The 19023-nt window shown below is 41.7% G+C and overlaps 2 protein-coding genes across 4 annotated transcripts in view; one reads left to right on the forward strand and one right to left on the reverse strand.

The window, feature by feature from the left end:
* The first annotated feature begins 873 nt into the window (after nucleotides 1-873).
* Nucleotides 874-3007, forward strand: CEBPD (CCAAT enhancer binding protein delta). The gene has a single exon (XM_048840615.2). It carries the CDS (start codon nucleotides 1540-1542, stop codon nucleotides 2470-2472), a length of 933 nt encoding a protein of 310 aa, XP_048696572.1. The 5' UTR covers nucleotides 874-1539; the 3' UTR covers nucleotides 2473-3007.
* A 1632-nt stretch (nucleotides 3008-4639) lies between these two features.
* The window catches only part of SPIDR (scaffold protein involved in DNA repair), a 333236-nt gene continuing 318852 nt past the window's right edge, over nucleotides 4640-19023 (reverse strand). For all 3 annotated transcript variants that reach the window (XM_075125247.1, XM_048840608.2, XM_048840607.2), the window contains 6 exons: nucleotides 17162-17372; nucleotides 15911-16063; nucleotides 9614-9707; nucleotides 8233-8347; nucleotides 7202-7255; nucleotides 4640-5322 (listed from right to left, as the gene is read on the reverse strand). In XM_075125247.1, the coding sequence (XP_074981348.1) occupies nucleotides 5194-5322; nucleotides 7202-7255; nucleotides 8233-8347; nucleotides 9614-9707; nucleotides 15911-16063; nucleotides 17162-17372 (756 nt within the window). In that variant the 3' untranslated portion in view covers nucleotides 4640-5193. The remainder of the gene's footprint in view (nucleotides 5323-7201; nucleotides 7256-8232; nucleotides 8348-9613; nucleotides 9708-15910; nucleotides 16064-17161; nucleotides 17373-19023) is intronic.

Below are 19023 nucleotides of genomic sequence, written 5' to 3' on the forward strand. Positions count from 1 at the left end.
TTACTTTATCGTGCCACGAGCTGCAACCCGTTCACAAGGCTGTGCCGCCGATAATCATGGCCATCAAAATCGCGCAAAACGAAACAGAGAAACGACCGTGTTCCTAAAGCAGCACACTTTACACGTTATTATTCACGACTTACCTCTAGGAAAACCCTCTCAAGGTGAGCGATTGTTTAAAGACCGTAACTGGGAACCGGGACACCCGGGCGGTCTCTTCCGCGGCTGTGGGTGTCAGTGTAACACACCCTCCCCGCGCTCTTTGCGTGACCTACATTGCAGCCTGAGCTGACAAATACCGACATAGCCAACATTCAGCCACAAGAGGGCAATGCGTACCAAGGAGGCAAATCACTTCATGGTTTTGAATGCAGACCAAGTATTGCCTATGGTGCTAAAATCTATCACATGGTCAAACAAACAGCACAAAGCTATCCCCCCCCTCCCCCCCGCCGCTCCATGCAGTGTGTACGTGCCAGTTCGCCTGTCAAAACCACGAGGCGCCGCACGGCCCTGCGAGGACGCAATAAGTGTGAACACGTTTAGAAAAGATAGCGGACGCACGAGGGAGCGGAGCCTTGTTACGGGGGGGGGAAATTCATCGGCCAGGCGGAGTGTCCCTCTAAACCGTGGCTGATGCCGAGCCTTGCAATACACAAGCTGCGAGCTACGCCCAGCCTCAGGTGCAGCAGGCGAAGTACCGATCGCCGCCACCTCACTAGGCAGCGCACCGGGCGAAGGTGAGCCGTCTCCTCGGCAGGCTGGGACCCAGCGCCAGCCACGGGAGTCCCCGGCGACGCTGAGCTTTGCGAAATCAGCCGCTGGCGCTCAACGCCTTGGCGCTGCTCTGGGGCTTAACAGTTACCCTGGTCCTGCCCAGGGGACACGTTTGCAGCCCACGTGCATTGCTCGTGTACGGTTCAGGGCAAGTGGTTTCTCGCTCCCGCCCCTTCCCCAGGAACCCGAGCAGCGCAAACCCCCATAAACAGGAAGGTGGGAATGAGACCAGCAAGTCCCGCCGCCTGTTACAGGCGCGTTCCCAGCGGCAGCCGGCGGAGCTCGCCCGGGCTCCGGCTCGGTGGCGGAAGCAGCCCGACCTCCCCCAACTTGCTGCTGCTGCAAAGATTTAGGAGGCGCAGCCTCGGATTTAGGTTCCGCGGCTCCGCGCCCCCCGGCAGCGGCGCAGGGCAAACCCCTCCCCTCGCGCGGCACAGCCCCGGGCCCGAGGGATTCCAGTAACACGCTCGCCCCGTCACCGGGGCAGGGGGGCGGGGCCGGGGCCGGGGCCAGATAAAAGCGGGGCAGGCGGCGGCTCCCAGGTTCAGACTAGCTGACCCGGTGTCGGAACAACCTCCTCGTGGGCACGGGCCTGGGCGCTCCCAGCGTGACACGCCGCCGGGCAGGGTGAGCCCGGGAGCAGCCTCCAGCCCAGCCGGACAGCCGAGGGGGAGCCCCTCCCGTGTGGCGGCGCGAACAGCCCGCGGAGCCCGGGCCCCGCTGCGCCCCCGTCAGCCCTGCGCCGCCGCTGCCCGCTCTCCGATGAGCGCCGCCGCCCTGTACAGCCTGGACTCCCCGGCATGCTACAGGAACTGGTCCCTGGAGCCGGCCAACTTCTACGACACTAAGGCGGGCGGCGGCGGGCTGAGCCCCTCCTGCAAGCCCGGGAGCGGCGGCATGAGCGCCGAGGAGCAGGGGGGCGGCAGCAGCAGCCTGGCCGAGCTGAGCGCCGCCGCCCCGGCCATGTACGAGGACGAGAGCGCCATCGACTTCAGCTCCTACATCGACTCCATGTCGGCGGTGCCCAACCTGGAGCTGTGCAACGACGAGCTCTTCGCCGACCTCTTCAACAGCAACCACAAGGCGGAGCGGGGCGGCGACTACGGCGAGTACCTGCCGCCGGCGGGCCGCGACCCCGCCAAGGACTTCGGCGGCGCCCTGCTGGGTGGCGAGCCTCGGCCCGGCTCCTCCTCCGCCCCGCGGGCCGCCCTGAAGCGGGAGCCGGACTGGAGCGACAGGGACCTCTCCGCCTCCCTGCTGCCCTCGCAGGTCGCCACCTGCGCCCAGACCATCATGAACCTGAGCGGGCAGCCCACGCCGCCCACCTCGCCCGAGCCCGCGGGCAGCAGCTCGCCGTCCAGCTGCAGCACCAGGTCCCCCTCGTCGTCCTCCTCCTGCGGGCAGGGGGCGGCGGCGGGCAAAGAGCGGAGCGGCAAGAAGTGGGTGGACAGGTTCAGCCCCGAGTACCGGCAGCGCCGGGAGCGCAACAACATCGCCGTGCGCAAGAGCCGCGACAAGGCGAAGCGCCGCAACCAGGAGATGCAGCAGAAGCTGCTGGAGCTGTCGGCCGAGAACGAGAAGCTGCACAAGAAGATCGAGCAGCTGAGCCGGGACTTGACCAGCCTCCGGCACTTCTTCAAGCAGCTGCCTGGCGCCTCCTTCCTGCAGCCCGGCTCGGGCACCGACTGCCGGTAACTCAGTGGGCAGGGACGCGAGGGACTGTGACTGCCTTATCCTACCAATACCTCAGAGACCTCCACGGAGCAGCCGCGCTGCAGAGGCGGGACTGGCCTACCTGCGGCGGGGACGGTGCCTCAGGACTGCGGAGGGGGCCGCCGCCGCTGCTCGGCTCCCTAAGCGGCATGAAGGGAGAGAGGAAGACAACAGTGAAATTGTGCTGGATTTCAGTTTCTTTTGAATGTTGTAGCAAGATTGGGCTAGGACCCTGGGTCTTTAACGGCCAAACTTGCAAAAAAATTCTAGCGAGAGAGAGAGAGAAAAGGAAAAAAAGCTAAACTTTTGTGTTTTTTTCCCCTTAAATTATTTTTGTAATAGTTGTTTTTGTTCTTTCTACATTTTACTCATATTGATGCAGCTATGGTACATTTGTAAAAATGATTCAAAAAACCCTCTTTATACTGTAGATAGTAGGAGGAAAAAGACTGAGCATGCTCAACCTTTTATATCAATTTTTACAGCATTTCTAAAAATAAAAAAGCATTTTTAATCACTTCTGCTTCATGTCTTTGCCCTATGCTTTGGAGCCTTGGGTTGAGTGTAAATGCAACAGGTGGAGCGGTACTTCTCAGGAGTTACAAACATGCATAGTATGATTAATATGGAAATGTGATTCATCAGTAAAACCCAGACTGGAGGTGTGCTTTAAGTACAACTTTTTAAAAAAAGTTTAATTTTAAATTAGGAAAAAACTAATAGGCTTATTTAGTGCACTAAATCTTTTAAACATCTCAAAAGAAAATGGAGGCAACACTTTGGTATTCATTAATAGGGTTAAAATTCATGTCTGCCAGTATAATGGTTATAAAGTATACCTTTCTGCACCCCCTACATTCTGCTATACCAACGTTGAGTCAGTAATTACTATTTATAACAACAGTTCAAGCTAACTGATCCACCAATGGCTGAACTCTTAACAACAAGTAGGCCATTTCCTACCATGGTTCTCAAGTAGCATAATAAAACACAGGGGAAGCTAAGTTTTGCTATTAAACTGGTAAATCCTCAAGACAACAGAGCTCCCACTGTAAAATACCCCAAAATCAGGTCAAGCCATGTATACTATTACTTGTACAAAGAGGTTTTAAGGCTATGAAGTCTCTCAGGAAAAATGCATTCCTTGTGGAATGAACAGGTTATTTACATTATTGCTGCAAGTACATAAATCTTTAGTTTCTTGTATGGATACATTTTAGTATTCTGAATCCTACTCAGTGAACAAACTGACCACCTTTGCTGTGCAGTTCTACTGACAGTGAGGGTCCAAGAGGCAGAACTGACACTGAAAATAACTGCATATATTTAAGTCAATTTAGTCACCTAAATTTGTTCATAATCTGGAAGGAAACTTATTAGCAGCACAGCATGTGTGGGGGCAGCAGTGGCCTGCAGAAAACCAACCTAATGCTGCAAACACTACCAGGGTGTAGTGCTTACCTGCAGAAAATAGTTCCATAGATTTCAGTGGGACTATTCACAGCAGTAAGTATTACACCTGGTATTTGATGGACTAGGCCCACTGTTTGTAGCTTTTTCTTAAGGTAAAACAGCTAAGGAAGAAAAGGTCTTTTTTTGACTCAAAGGCTTGGTTATTCATTAGTGCTCAAAAGAGTGCCTAAAAGTCATTCTGTTATCTCAGATTACCCCAGAAATGACTAGCAGGAGACCGATTTACAGTTATTTGTCTATTCAATAGCCACAAATCAGGTAGGAAAATCTTTTCAGCATGCAAAACTAGTTACTGTATAACTCTGGTCTATTGTTTTTTCATTAAGTGCAGACAATGTGCTCTGTGCTGTACAGGACAAAGAAAAAAATCAGTTGGTACCTTAATAACCTTACAGTCTAGTCTTACATTAAAGTTCAGTTATGAACACAAAAGATTAAGGTTATAACGATGTCTCCATAGCTACATGCAGCTATCAGAACAATTATACCACTCCTGAACCAGTTTGTTCTTTGCTCTTCATACACATTTATACTATACAATGAAACATCCACCTCATGGGAAGTTCGATGCCACAGTATTTCTATATTTAGACTATGACTAACTTATAAAACACTAGTTCAATACACCTTTGACACCATTTATCATATCTGAAAGATAATGAGGCTCATTAAAATCTGTATTTGTAATATTTATTGCAGAGTGGTAATAACGTTACAGTTCAGTATCAATGGTGTGCAGTGTATAATGCATCTGGAAATTGTTATTAAAACAGATAGCTTAATTAAGGTCCACCACTCATGGTAAAACCCTTATTCCAAAAATAACATTTAAAATGTTATTCTTTTGATACACACACAAGTATTGATACATACACAATATTCATAACACCCATTATAAAAAAATCACCAAAAACACACTTTACAAACATTCAAACCTCCAGAACAAGTTGTTTTACATTCATGAACATTTACTCCAACAGAACACTCTCAAGAACTATACTCTTAAATTCTGGACTGATCAAAAACACAATAGAAACATTCAAAAAAATCAAGATTTTAAAAAAATTATATTTAGCTTTTTTAAGTTTAGCAACAATATATTTTCTAAATCACAGTTTTAATAAACTACCTCACTATATCATGCTTGCATTATACATTATCTGTGGGTATAGTTATCAAATAACCACATTACAAAGTCCATGGATATTATAGTAGCTGACAGCATTCGGTTTAGTTTCTTCCTGCTTCCAGAAGGACAATTTCCTCCAATCCAACACAGCTAGGATGGTTGGTTACAGACTGGACATAGCAGTTTAATAACCCCACCTCCTTTCCCAGCACACTCTTCAACTCATAACTCTGTAGTGATAAAGGCATGTTGATTAAACAAACAGTACTGTACGTTCTGTTCACACAACTCAGAGATAGAGTGTAAGGTCCTCTTCCAGTGTACAACATTTTTACTGCTCAAAAATGAAGCTAAACAAAATAAGATGGTGAAATGCTGCTACAAAGAATGTACTTAGTCTGATAAACGAATTAGATTTTCAATAATTTTAGAAATAAAACAATTCCCAGCAGTCGCAGTTAGAATGGATCTCACGGTCAGGCTCTTAAAACTGCAGTAGGTATAATGGCTACTGCAATCTAGCACCCAGTCCATGAAAGCATAACCAATTGCTTCTTTATATAGCTTTCTTGGACACCCAAGGATTTTGCATGTGATAGGGCACTGTGTGTGTGCATGGTCTGTAAGAAGGTAACCAAAGAAAAAAATCCCATTCGAAATAAAACCTTAAAACAAAACCAAAAAAAACTTTACACCTGTTCCTGTACAGTCCTACATATATAGTTATAATAATTTGCATTTATATAGCTTTTTCTGTTTAAGGATCACAATATAGCTTAATACTAATTGTGCCTCAACATTTCTGTGGGGTAAGTACTACTATATTCATTTTATAGTGTGGTACACTAAGGTATAACGGTTAGGTGATTTGTCCAAGGTTACACAGAAAGATGGTAGAACCAGGATTAGAAAATAGGAGTAGTGGCTGTTCGAACCAGGCTTGAAAAGACATTTTTATTTGAAGCCCACACTAACTTTGGCAAAAATTACAATTTGAAGTGATATTTCTTATGCTTAGTCTTTCCCTAAATGTGTTTTCTTTTTAAAATAACGCTGCAGTTTGAATTAGTGCAGTATAGGGGGGTGGGGTGGGGTGGGGGGAAGTTATCACTGGATTTCAACTAGAAGGAAAAAAAACCCCTCCAAACAGCAAGTTTTCGGGTGTAATCTTTCTGGATAACTGGCAAATATTCTTAAGACTTAAAGCATGAAAATGAGTTTCTTTGGGTTTTGTTTGTTTTAGTTAACTAACCCAACTCACTCAAAAAAGGGCTACATTATTTTGTCATACTTTCCAAACAAAAAATAGTTAATGGAAAGAAGCTTGTGTCAAATGACATTTGAATAGACTTCGGAATTGATGTGCAAGTACTCTATCAAACACTGGCTTTGTATTCAAGAGTTGCAGGAAGATTATTAATCATTTTAAAAACGGTCTTCTATAAACCATAAGTCTATTAGCTTACATATACTAAAGTATCTACAATATAAAAGAGCAGGAAACAATTCACTGCAAAATAATTTTAAGAAAAACTTTCCACTTAAAATATTCCTTATAAATCAAATTAATACAGTGTATTGTGTTAGTGACAACTAAACATACCATATAAAACACAAGACAAGCAAATAGGGCTATACTGATGATATCTCAGACCAAGAGAGTAAACCACTTGATGACTGTCTTATAGAGCATGGTTGCTTGTGTTTCATGTATCTGTGGTTTGATTTATTTGGGTTCCAATAAAACAATTTATTATATATTTTACAGGTTTTTTTCGTGCTGCTTCCTATGATGAAACTTCAGTGACAGTTACTTGAGAGCAATTGGGTCTGGGTGTTAGAAGAAAGAACTAGCGGGCCAGGACTCTTGGTTTTGTCACTGACTTGCACTAAGTGCCCATCTGTAAATAAGTGTACTGTCAGGGTGTAGTGAGACTCTGTTTTTTCCTAAGCATTCCCAGATTCCCAAATGAAAGATGCTATATAAGAACAAAGTATTCTTAGCATGTTTACATACAGCTCAGAATAGCTACTGTCCACTTTGGAACTCTGCCTCTAAACTAAAATTCAAGAAATTTCAATTTCTTTATTTATCTTATGTATACCTACCCCATCCTCACTGGATGATGACATCAGGACAGAAGAAATTGTTTTTTGTAGCAGCTGCAATAAAAAAGTGAAAGGAAGACAAGACAAAAATCATATTTATGTGTAACATTCACTTTCCATGTTAAAAGTGAAAACTAGTATCTTGAGCCTAGAAATGTCTGTCCAATGTTTTACAATGCAGTTGACTGACAAAACCAAAAGACCTAAGAGTAATACTGAAAAAGAACTTCAGGATGCGAGTCAAAACACCCATATTTCCTTTAAGCTATGGCCTATCAGTTGGCTCATTGAAGAATACTTCAAGGGATATTAGATAGGGTGGGATCTGAGTTACCCAGGAAAGAATTTTCTGTAGTATCTGGCTGATGAATTTTGCCCATATGCTCAGGGTTTAGCTGATCGCCACATTTGGGGTCAGGAAGGAATTTTCCTCCAGGGCAGATTGGAAGAGGCCCTGGAGGTTTTTCGCCTTCCTCTGTAGCATGGAGCACGGGTCACTTGCTGGAGGATTCTCTGCTCCTTGAAGTCTTTAAACCACGATTTGAGGACTTCAATAGCTCAGACATAGGTGAGAGGTTTTTTTGCAGGAGTGGTAGGTGAAATTCTGTGGCCTGCGTTGTGCAGGAGGTCAGACTAGATGATCATAATGGTCCCTTCTTACCTAAATATCTATGAATCTATGAATACATGTCCATGGCTCATTACTTCCTAAGGGCCCAATCCAGCCAAGTTCTTCAATGGGAGTTGTTGGTGCTCAGCACCTTGTAGGAAGTGCTCAGCATTTTGTGGGATGAAGCTCTTAAGAGTGAACTCAAGGGGTGTTTTACCTGAGTAAGGACTGCAGGATTAGACCCTTAATCTCCATTTCAGTACCACATTAATTTTAGGATTTTCTTTTTGTTGTATTAACAAAGTTATCATTTTTCTTCCATCAGGGGCTGCATAGAAAATTGTGTCTCAGAGCATCTGATATCAACACACCTACCCTCAATATACTGGATACAATTAGCACTTTTATTATCTACACTCACCTTTACTTTCACAGTACAATGAGGTCGGGATGGACAGTGCAGAAAGACTTCCAGTTGCATTTTGAGAACTGGTAAAATTACTGTTTGGGAGCACAGGCTGCAGTAATATGATCCCCTGAAACATATGTGAACAAATAGTGATGGAAGAGACATATGAAAGACAAGTATCAGTCATCAGATCAGAGGGCAAATAAGTAAACGATGTACTGATTTTGGCCCTGATTCAGCGAAGTACTCAAGCATGCTTAAGTCTCATTGAATTATCACATGAATAAAATTAAGCACATGGTTAAATGCTTTGCTGAACTGGGGTTTTATGGAATAAATTTACATTACATTATTAGCTAAATAACAGCAAAACTTCCTTCAAATGATAGGGTCTGATCCATTGGAAAACACACACAGAGGCACTACTAATAACATACTTAAAAAAACCTACCAAAATATAGGGCAATCTTTGTATTTTCGGCTTGCGGTTTTTCAGCGGAAATTATATATAACACAGTACACAGTGTATTTTTTTTAATTTTTGTTGTAAATATTCCTTTATCCCTTTAACTGTAAATTACCAGAATCTGGAATCAAAATAACTCTATCCCTCTTTATGTATCTTGTCACTAGAAGACATCCTTTTTTTCTTCCCTTTACACTATGCCTACAGCATTATTGTCTTGTGCTGTCATCCCATCAAGGTCTTTAAAACTATGCAAGATGAGACTAGGTAAGTACTTAGATGGTAGACTTCCCAAGAACTTTCTGGTGGGAAGTAGCATTGGTAATTCAGCTGGTAGAATTTGTGCTGAGAGGTAGCATTTGTAATTTAATTGGTAGAGTTCTTCCTGAGCCAGTGCTGAACCAATGTCCCAGGATGCAGTTGCCCCAGTGTCCCTTTCAACATAACAGATACCATTTGCTTCGAGCCCTGAAAGGTTCTGAGAAATCAGACTTTACAGCTGTGATCTATTTGTAGAAAAGTGTCATTTTTATTCGGGTTATAAACTTAACAGGCCTGATTCTCCTCTCATTTACATTAATGTAAAAGAAGGAGTAACACAGAAGTTAACTAATACATACCAGTAAAAAGTGAGAAACGTACTATATCCATACCAGTTTGAGGTAACCTACAAAAATATATCATAGCAAACTCATACCATTTTGAGTCTACTTGTGTCTTCCTTAATAGGTGAATCTTACCCTTACTGGTTGTGTCATTCCATCAGCAATAAAAATCCTGCAGTTTTGTCCCTCTCCCTCCCAACTCCACCGTGTAGCTGTTGTGGGAGAATACAGGCATAGACAACATTGTAGGAATGAGTGTACCACATATGGCTGCATCTGCACAAAAAACCCTTGGTACATCAAGCACCACACTGATTCTTACCTATCCTGTGGATGCTGCTCCAGTTTTCCATTGCCACATCTGTTACATGTGGGCCAAGAGAAGGCAGTGCTCTCGTTAACTCCAGAGACGGTGCCTAAAAAAACAATGAAATTCTTACAAAGGTATAATATATGATGGTGAATACAACTACCCAGGGAGGGAGTTCTCCAGGTGAAGGAGGAGCGACTACCTGACCCTTGGGTGAGTTTGTTGTCTTTGTTAGCCGTGCTTGCTGCTTGACTGAAGTATATAGTGTGGTCTGTTTGTTAGGGGTGCCATGTGCTGAGCCAAGCAGCCTGCTAGGCAAGGCTGGGAACTTCTTAACAAGGCTTTGATCCCCAAGCCCTTTAACACCCATTAACTCAGTAAGAAAGGGGGCTTAAAAAGCCAGCTCCTAAGTGACTAGAAGAGCTAGCGAAAAAGGAGCAGCTAATGGGAGTTTTGTAAGGGAGTGGGAGAACTAGATACACCTGATTAACATTCTCTAAACTTAGGGCAATAACTACCTACGCTCTCTCCCCCCCCCCCCCCCCCCCAAAAAAAAGAGACAGACAAAACCAAACAAAAAGCTGCAGGAGTAAAAAGAATGCAGGCAAAGTCCAGCAGCAGAGTGGGGGTATCCAGTTTACTACACTGAATGCAGCATGTATGATTACCTGCCTTGGGAGCAGGTGGCATGTGTGTGCATAGGTGCTCGAAGTAGAGGTGCTGGGGGTGCTGCCACACCCCCTGGCTTGAAGTGGTTTCCATCATATAGGGTTTACAGTTTGGTTCAGTGGCTCTCAGCACCCCAACTATACAAATTGTTCCAACATTCCTGTATGTGTGCATACACTGCAAGGAGCTCATGGCCCTCAGAGACCAAGTACAGGCTCTGGAGACCAGAGTGGCTCAACTGGAGGAGCTAAGGGAGACAGAAAGGAACATAGATAAGACTTTCCGGGACATGGTAGAGTGGTCCCACTGACAGCTTCTGTGCTGCTGAGGACTGAAGTCTCAGGGAAGAAGAATATCAAAGTAGGGCAAAGGAAATGGTCCCATAGTTGGGACCCTCCCCCAAGATGATGTCATGGTCTCCCTTCACACTGAGGATACCTCTTCAGGGGAGAGAATCCCAGTTATTACAAAGAAACAGGTAATAGTAATGGGAGCTGATAATCAGAAATACAGAAAGCTGGGTTTGTGATGACCAGGAGAACCGCATGGTGAATTGCCTGCTGGGTGTGAAGGTTGTGGATCTCTCGAGACATCTAGACAGGCTTATGTGCAGTGCTGGGGAGAAGCGGGTGGTCATGGTACATGTAGATACCAATGACATAGGGAAAGGTAGGAAAGAGGTCCTGGATGCCAAATTGAGGCTCCTAGGTTAGAGATTGACCCAGGACCAGGACTTCAGTTCTCTGAAATGCTTCCTGTTCCATGCAAAGGGCCAGATAGACAAGCAGAAGTGCAGGGTCTCAATGCAGGGATGAGATGATGATATAAGAGTTTAGATTTATTAGGCACTGGGAAACCTTTTGGTAGAGCAAGAGCCTAAACAGGAAGGATGGGCTCCACCTAAGCCAAAACAGTACCAGATTGCTGGCATGTAAAATTAAAAACGTTGCAGAGCAAGGGCTGGGAGAAAGCTGACAGGTGTGGAGGAGCACATGGTTCAGATAAAGACATCCCTTAGGGAAGGATCTATTAATAGAGATTCTCTATATCCTAGTGAGGAGAGGATGGAAGTTGGTAAAGTACAGATAGGAAATGAAGAGAAATGAAAGAAGCATCCCATTTAATTACATCACATAATGGCAGACAGCTAAAAGTGACAAATTTTATAAATGCTTGTATACAAATGCTAGCAGTCTAAATACTCAGATGGGTGAAATTGAGTGCCTGATATTAAATGAGAATATTGATATAACAGGCATTTCAGAAACTTGGTGGAATGATGATAATCGATGGGACATGGTAATGCCAGGGTACAAAGTATATAAGAATGACAGATTAGGTCATGCTGGTGGGGGAGTGGCATTATACATGAAAGAAAGCAGAGTCAAATGTAGTGAAAATCTTAAATGAATCAAATTGTACCATAGAATCTCTATGGATAAAAATTCCATGCTTGAATAATAAGAATATAGCCGTAGGAATATACTGCTGACCATCTGATCAGGATGGTGATGGTGACTGTGAAATACTCTGGAAAATTAGAGAGGATATAAAAATAGAAAACTCAATAATGGGGGATTTCAACTATCCTCACATTGATTGGGTACATGTTACCTCGGGATGGGAAGCAGAGATAAAGTTTCTTGACATCATAAATGACTGTTCCTTAGAGCAGCTAGTCCTGGAACCCAAAAGAGGGGCAATTCTTGATATAGTCCTAAGTGGAGCACAGGAGCTGATCCAACAGGTGAATTTAGCTGAACCGCTTGGTAATTTATAATAGTAATTTACAGGCTGGTAAGACTAACTTCAGTACCAGGCAAATTGGTTAAAACTACAGTAAAGAACAGAATTATCAGACACATAGATGAAAAAATTTGTTGAGGGAAGAGTCAACATCGCTTTTGTAGAAGGAAATCATGCCTCACCAATCTATTAGAATCCTTTGAGGGGTTCAAAAAACACGTGGACAAGGGTGATCCAACAGATATAGTGTAGTTGGACTTTCAGAAAGCTTCTAGCAAACAGAGACTAGGGGCACCATCCCTGCCCATGCTGGCTAATAGAAGCTGGGAGTGGACGACGGGGGATGGATTACTCAAAGACTGCCTGTTCTGTTTATTCCCTCTGAAGCACCTGGCAGTGGTCACTGTCTGAAGACAGGATACTGGGCTATATGAACCATTGGTCTGACTTAGTAAAGGCATTCTTATGTTCTCATTACTTCATTGTTTTCAGTTTAATAATTCCTCTTCTTTCTTTGCAGATGAACATCTGACAGCAGGCAATGGCTTTCCAATCATCAACAAAGTGGGCAAATGAAGAAAAAAATCTGACAATACAATTATGAGTCCTTCATTTTAATGTCAGGGTGCATCAGAACTTCAAATACTTCAAAAAAGTATTTAAATCTCCATTTCTTTCATTTAAAACTAAAGCTCCAAGCAGATTTTTTTTTAACCTTTGCTGTTTCCATGGCAGAGAAGAATGATTGCTTAGTATTCTAGACCAGAAAATTTCATACTGATATTTAGGAAATGCTAGATAATCAGAAGATAGACGCTGCTTTTTAAAAACAACTCAATAGGTTGAATACTATAAATAACAGAATTACACTTGATTTACACTGATGTAACAGATTAACATCTGGCCCATAAAATTAACGGTTTGATCAGGGAGAAGATGCTAGATATATTCAGGATCATCATTAATGCACTCCCAACTAATGACAATATGGGAAGCCATTAAGGAGATTTAGAATAATGATAATATGCTGAGATGAAGAGTTAGAATTATGAGTAGACCATTCTGTGTCCATAAACATTTCTGAATGGCACGAACTGGGACAACTACAAGTGACAAATTATATTAAATCAACCTGTAGTTGATATGGCAAAGGCACTGACTAGTAATTCCAGATTTTTTTGAGCAAGTCTCTCAATTTTACAATACATCCAATACAATAAAATAAAATCCTAGAGAGACAAAGAGGTGGCAACACATTTACTTTCCCATTATAAAAACATTACTGAAAGGGACAGGCAGGAAAGAGGGGGAGATACACTGCATGCAATTAGGACAAACCAACAAAACTTTGATTTTCAGTTTCATGAAATTTGAAGAAATCCAAGAGCAGACACCAAGAAGGCAATCATTGAATTCTGAAGTAGCATTTATGTGGCTTGAACGAATGGCTCAAAAGATCTGACAGTTAAGTATATAAGCAAAGAAAACACAGACTTCTGATAAAAAGTGAATTTCAAGGGCAGTGAACAGATGCTGAAGAGCAATCTGTAACATGTAAGCAGAGACCCTCAGGCATGACACAGCATGAAGTAAGTGGATAACTTTTTCATCCATTCTTCTTTTGTTTTTGTGATGAAAATTAATTTAAATATTTATAATGCATTGGGGAGGGGGATGTGCAAGATGTATTTAATTAGAATTTGTTATTACAAGATTTTACACAAACTTGCCACAGTATATGAGTGCCTCTTTTCTGAATGGAGGAAGGATAGTCATGCATTTTTAAAGTACATCTCTGCCCTCACTTCTTTCACCAGAATTTTTTTAAAGTTATTTTTAAATTGTCCTTATTTTGATAGATCAGTTTCTTCTCCCTCAATCTTCTGATTTATTTTCGTCTTTTGTATAGTATTCCAGATACTTTATTTAGCACCAGCAGTATGTAATCCAAATAATCAGAGAGAAAATAGATACAAATTTTATTGACTATATTACCCAAAGTGTTGAGGTTCGCTCTTACTTGGATGAAGAGGTGAACTCCCCAGTGAAACCATCAAAGATGATAGCAAAAGGGGAGTACCAAGCCAAGTGAAAGCAGTGGCAGACACACTAATCAGGTGACAATCACAGATGTCCCACAACATAAAATGGTATGCAGAATCCAGGTTTAAATGCTGTACAGAATTACTAAGTCCATAGTTTTTCCTCAACTTCAAGCAGTTTTAGACTCTGGCCCTAAGCTCTCTCTTTTTAAAGGACCCATTGGTAGCTGTAATTTGACTTTGAGACATGTCTTATATTTCTTTGGACTGCTGCTGTCATCAGCATGAAGAGACTGAGAATGGCTTATCTGGGCTGCATCTGGAAAATTAGAAACTGGTCACTAATGGGAATGAGAGCTGGTGGCTAAAGGAAGTGTGCTGACTAAAAGGTCCAAAATCAATGGGTATGAAGTTTTCTTCAGCTTGTCACATTGATTAACGAGTGGGTAGAATGTCTGGTCAATTGACAATATTTAGGAATAGGCAGGGTGGTAATTATCATCATTCGAGCAGTTCATCAGTACATCTGGAAACAGTGCCTCTTGGAGAGGGGCTTAAATATGAAGACATCAAGTGTCAAAATCAGAATATCATATCTGAATCATTCCCTGAAAAAAATACTGTTAACCAGTTAATCCTCCCACAAAGCATATGTGGAATGAACTACCGGAACGCTCTCATATGAACAGTTGGGCCTAATAAGAAATAGTAATAATCTTATGCTCTTATCAAATACAAATGGGGAAGCTGCAAGCATTTCAGAAAGATACACCTCCTTTGTTAATCATTTCACCAAATAAATTTGTTACTACAAGAACAACCGCGCTACACAATCATTTACCATTCATCCACTAGAAAGGTTCGAAGAGGAAGTAGCCAAACAAACTACAAAGCAGTGAAAATCCATTTTAAACACTGTAAACTATTAGTTACTATGTGAAAATACAAAGAAGAGAGATTATCTATAGACAGAGCTAGCTCTGCCTATAATAGGAGAAGATACTTTACATTCTGCATTAGAACAAAAGGACCCAAGAGACTATTAATAAAATAACAGGTTTCAAAGTAGCAGCCGTGTTAGTCTGTATTCGTAAAAAGAAAAGGAGGACTTGTGGCACCTTAGAGACTAACAAATTTATTTGAGCATAAGCTTTCGTGAGCTACAGCTCACTGAATGCATCCGATGAAGTGAGCTGTAGCTCACGGAAGTTTATGCTCAAATAAATTGGTTAGTCTCTAAGGTGCCACAAGTCCTCCTTTTCTTTTTAATAATAGTTACCCTAAGTGAAAGTAACTGTAAAATCAAACAGGGTGAATGCCAGAGGAAGTTCCATAAAACACATCTGCTCAGACCGCCAGCAGCACAACTCCCTCTTTCTTCCTTAATCCTTCCTTCACAACTAAGGAAGAGCAGGAGCTGAGGGGTTTTTTTGTGTACCTTGAGCATTAAAAATAGTTCTTCATTTTTACAATTATGTGCTTTAACTTGTACAGGAACATGAGGTGGATTTTTTCTCCTCTAGATGAAGGGGATGGCGGGGGAGGCATCTTGCACTGATTGTGTGTACATGCACGCACACACAGGCAATGAATGGGAACACTGACCATGCAGAGCTCAGATGGGCAACGGTGTGCAGGGGAAAAGACTTCCACAGCAACATGTGCAAGTGAAAGGCAATGAAAACCCAGGAAGAGATATAAACCTGACTGTCCTAATGACACACAGCAACTGCCCCTGAAGTCCCCCCCCCCTTTTTTTCTTCTTCAATACACTGTTTTATTCAAGGGACCTAAACACTTAAAATGAACACAAATAGTTAGAAACATTCATTTAAAAAAATGCTGTACCAACCTCTTATGGTACAAATGGAATTGGCCTGTGTTGTAGAATCCAGTTCATCTAGTCTGACAGGGCTAGTCAGCTCACTAAAGTCAGCCTCGGCAGCCGGGTACAAAAGGGGCTTTTGTAACGAGAGAACGGTACGTTCAACACAAATAATCCTACCTGCCAACAAAGACATTTCAATTTATTACAGTAACAAGGAAAAAGGTGACCGCATTGTCATGGCCAATAAAGACAATGCTTTCTGCCAGTTACTAACCAGATAGATGGATTATTTCAGATTTCCTCCACAACAACATATTTGGTTTTTGAATGAAATACATATTATGCTCCTGGTGAGTTCAGTGCCTTCTGAGCAAAAAGATTTTGCTAAGTCAGATTTTTAAAAGGAGAGAGATTCAAATTCAATTCAAATAGGATTGTTATTTATTCACTGGAAGCATGTGGTTTTTGTCTGTTGTTTAATCAAATAACTTTGTACTTCTCTTAGAGGTGTTTTTATTTGTTTAAATCTGTCCCGAGGCAAGGCACATGTAGTACTTTACTCTCCAAAGCAGGAATTTCCCAAACTGTTACTCACCTGCACCTAAATGCCACATCTCATTTGCATAATATGGACCAGATTTCAACTCCTAAGGGTAAACAGATTGTTCAATGGATTTGGTAACAGGACATGGAGCCTTTCATAAGTAGGTCAATGGCTCAAACCCAGGCTGGATTGATGGTGACTGAAAGTCACTAATATCTGACGTCTTATGTGAAATCAATTTGGTGTTCTCATTGTATTTCCTGGTGGACAAATATGCACATCCTAAGATTGTCACAACTATTGGCACTAAACTGGCTCGCTAATTGGGTGCCTTGAAAGAGAGGCCAAAGAATGAATGGGCATAGAAATGGAACTATCTTCCCATAGATGACAATATGGTCATTGAAGAGCTACACTGAAAAGGCAGTGTGGGGCAGCTTGCAATGCCTCTGGCTGTAGGGAAATAGAGGTGTCAGGTCTCTGGTTGTCATTAACCCTACTCCTTCTAGGGGCAGTAAATTCAGTTAACAATGTAAAAGAATGAAAAAAAATTATTGAAAACAACAGTTACAATTCCCCCTTCCCCAGATATTGGGTCCCAGCTTACAATGCTTCATCTTGATCTGGGTGTTTTAGAGTCTCACAAGGTTGAATGTCTATAATAAAGATTTGAATGCCCATGGGTCACAGTTAATTTATTTTGGCCCCTGTACTATGAACAAACAGCTTACCATTTCCTCGTAAAGCATCCTTGAAGAAGATAACACAGTGGGAAGCATTGGTGAGTGCCTCCATTACTTTCTTATCGAGAACACATGATGAAGCAAAATATACAGGTACAGTCTTTGGAGTTCCACCGTTGCCTTTAGCCCCGCTCTGCAGTGTGAAGTCGGTCACAAATAACCAAAACTCCCTTTGACCCACAAAAACACTACATTTTACCTAGGGTTTCAAAAAGAAAGGGCAAAACATTTTCATTTAATTATAATACAATTTGATTCAACTAATAGCAGAACTGAAGACTAAAACACCTCCGTCTTCTCATAACAAACAAAACTCACTGAGACCATGATGTTTAGAGTTTGGACAGGAAGAGAAGTGAGGGTTAGGACAGGATTAGTTAACATGTGTTAACCCTTTCGCTGGCACAGATTCAGATTAACATCTTTTATCTTAATTTAGCTGGTCGACCTGAGTGGGGAGTCTGGGGTTACCTCAACCAGCTAGTGTTATAATACAATTTGCTCCACCCACACTAGAGTTTTAAAATATATTAGTTAAAATGTGTTAGCTAGCAACATTTTAAAAATACACCTTTTATGCCAGTCTGGACAAGGCCTTGTATGAGCTTTGTAGTTAAAAAAAAAAGTCTGACTGACGTTATTCCTACATAAGCAAATATTGTCATCAGACTCTCTCATATGCACCATTACCTGAGTAACAGCTGCTATATGTTACAAAATTGGATGTTTTTCTTACTGATGAACAAATAGCATCTTTCAAAAATTTTGAAAAATACATCTAATTATAAACTAAATTATTCATAAAGAGTTCTGAGAGAAACGAGGGAATCAACCCTGATTACATAAGTCTTCTGCCTGTTTAGGACAGGGAGAAATATATTCTGGTATTGCTAAAATAAGCAACATGAAAACAGATGATGTCACAGCCAAAATACCTACACTTTATGTTAGACTTCATATCTGAAAACATGATTACCAGTAGCTCATTAGTGTTTTAACATGTTTCACATTACTTTGATGAACAAACTAGACAGATGGATATTAAATTTATTAAAAGATCTACCAAGATCAGCTGGGCTAAAGTTTGGCAATTTGTGTTTTCTTGTGTCTGTTTGCAAAGCTTTTGTAATTCTCTGTGTGTTCCCAATCCACTTTAAATGCTTCAGTGTTTTATTTTATATCTACAATTCATGCAAAGAGAGCACTCAGGAGCAGCTCTATAATAATGAAGTAGTGTATAATAATGATAGAGAAAAGAGATTTTTAGGTAAATAAACTTAATTTAGATCCAAGTATTCAAGGAAATATAAACATTGTATAACTTTTTTTCTGAAGGATTTATGATTTTTTTAAAACAATACTTCAAAGCTTAGATAATATGGTGATGGGTGCTACCAGAACATTATGTATAGATATAGCCTTTTAATTTTCAAGAATACATTAAAATTTTTATTGAAGCATATAAGTAGAAGATACTCTGCAAATATCTTTATCATCTCAATTATTTATTGGAGTTTAACTCTAACTTCCTCCACCTCACCTCCCGCCCCAAGAGAATGTCTATATTTCTAAAAATAAAGACATATGAACTCGTAAAGCCACATTCATCTATTACAGGTTATGAGACAACGAGAACCTCAGCTCTTATTTCCAACAGCAAATTAAACCTGAAAAATCAGACCCTTTAAAACTAACCGTTTGTTCATATTAGTAGCTCCCAGAACAAATACACTGATTGGAAATGGTAGTTGGCAGAATTCATAATTCAGATGCAACAATTTAATCTGGTTCCTTAGTATATGTTTTTTTATTGTACTTATCCCCAAGTTCCCTCTCTAACAGCTACATGC

The sequence above is a fragment of the Caretta caretta genome, chromosome 2 (genome assembly GCF_965140235.1).
Source record: "Caretta caretta isolate rCarCar2 chromosome 2, rCarCar1.hap1, whole genome shotgun sequence".
In the NCBI taxonomy this organism is placed as follows: domain Eukaryota; kingdom Metazoa; phylum Chordata; order Testudines; family Cheloniidae; genus Caretta; species Caretta caretta.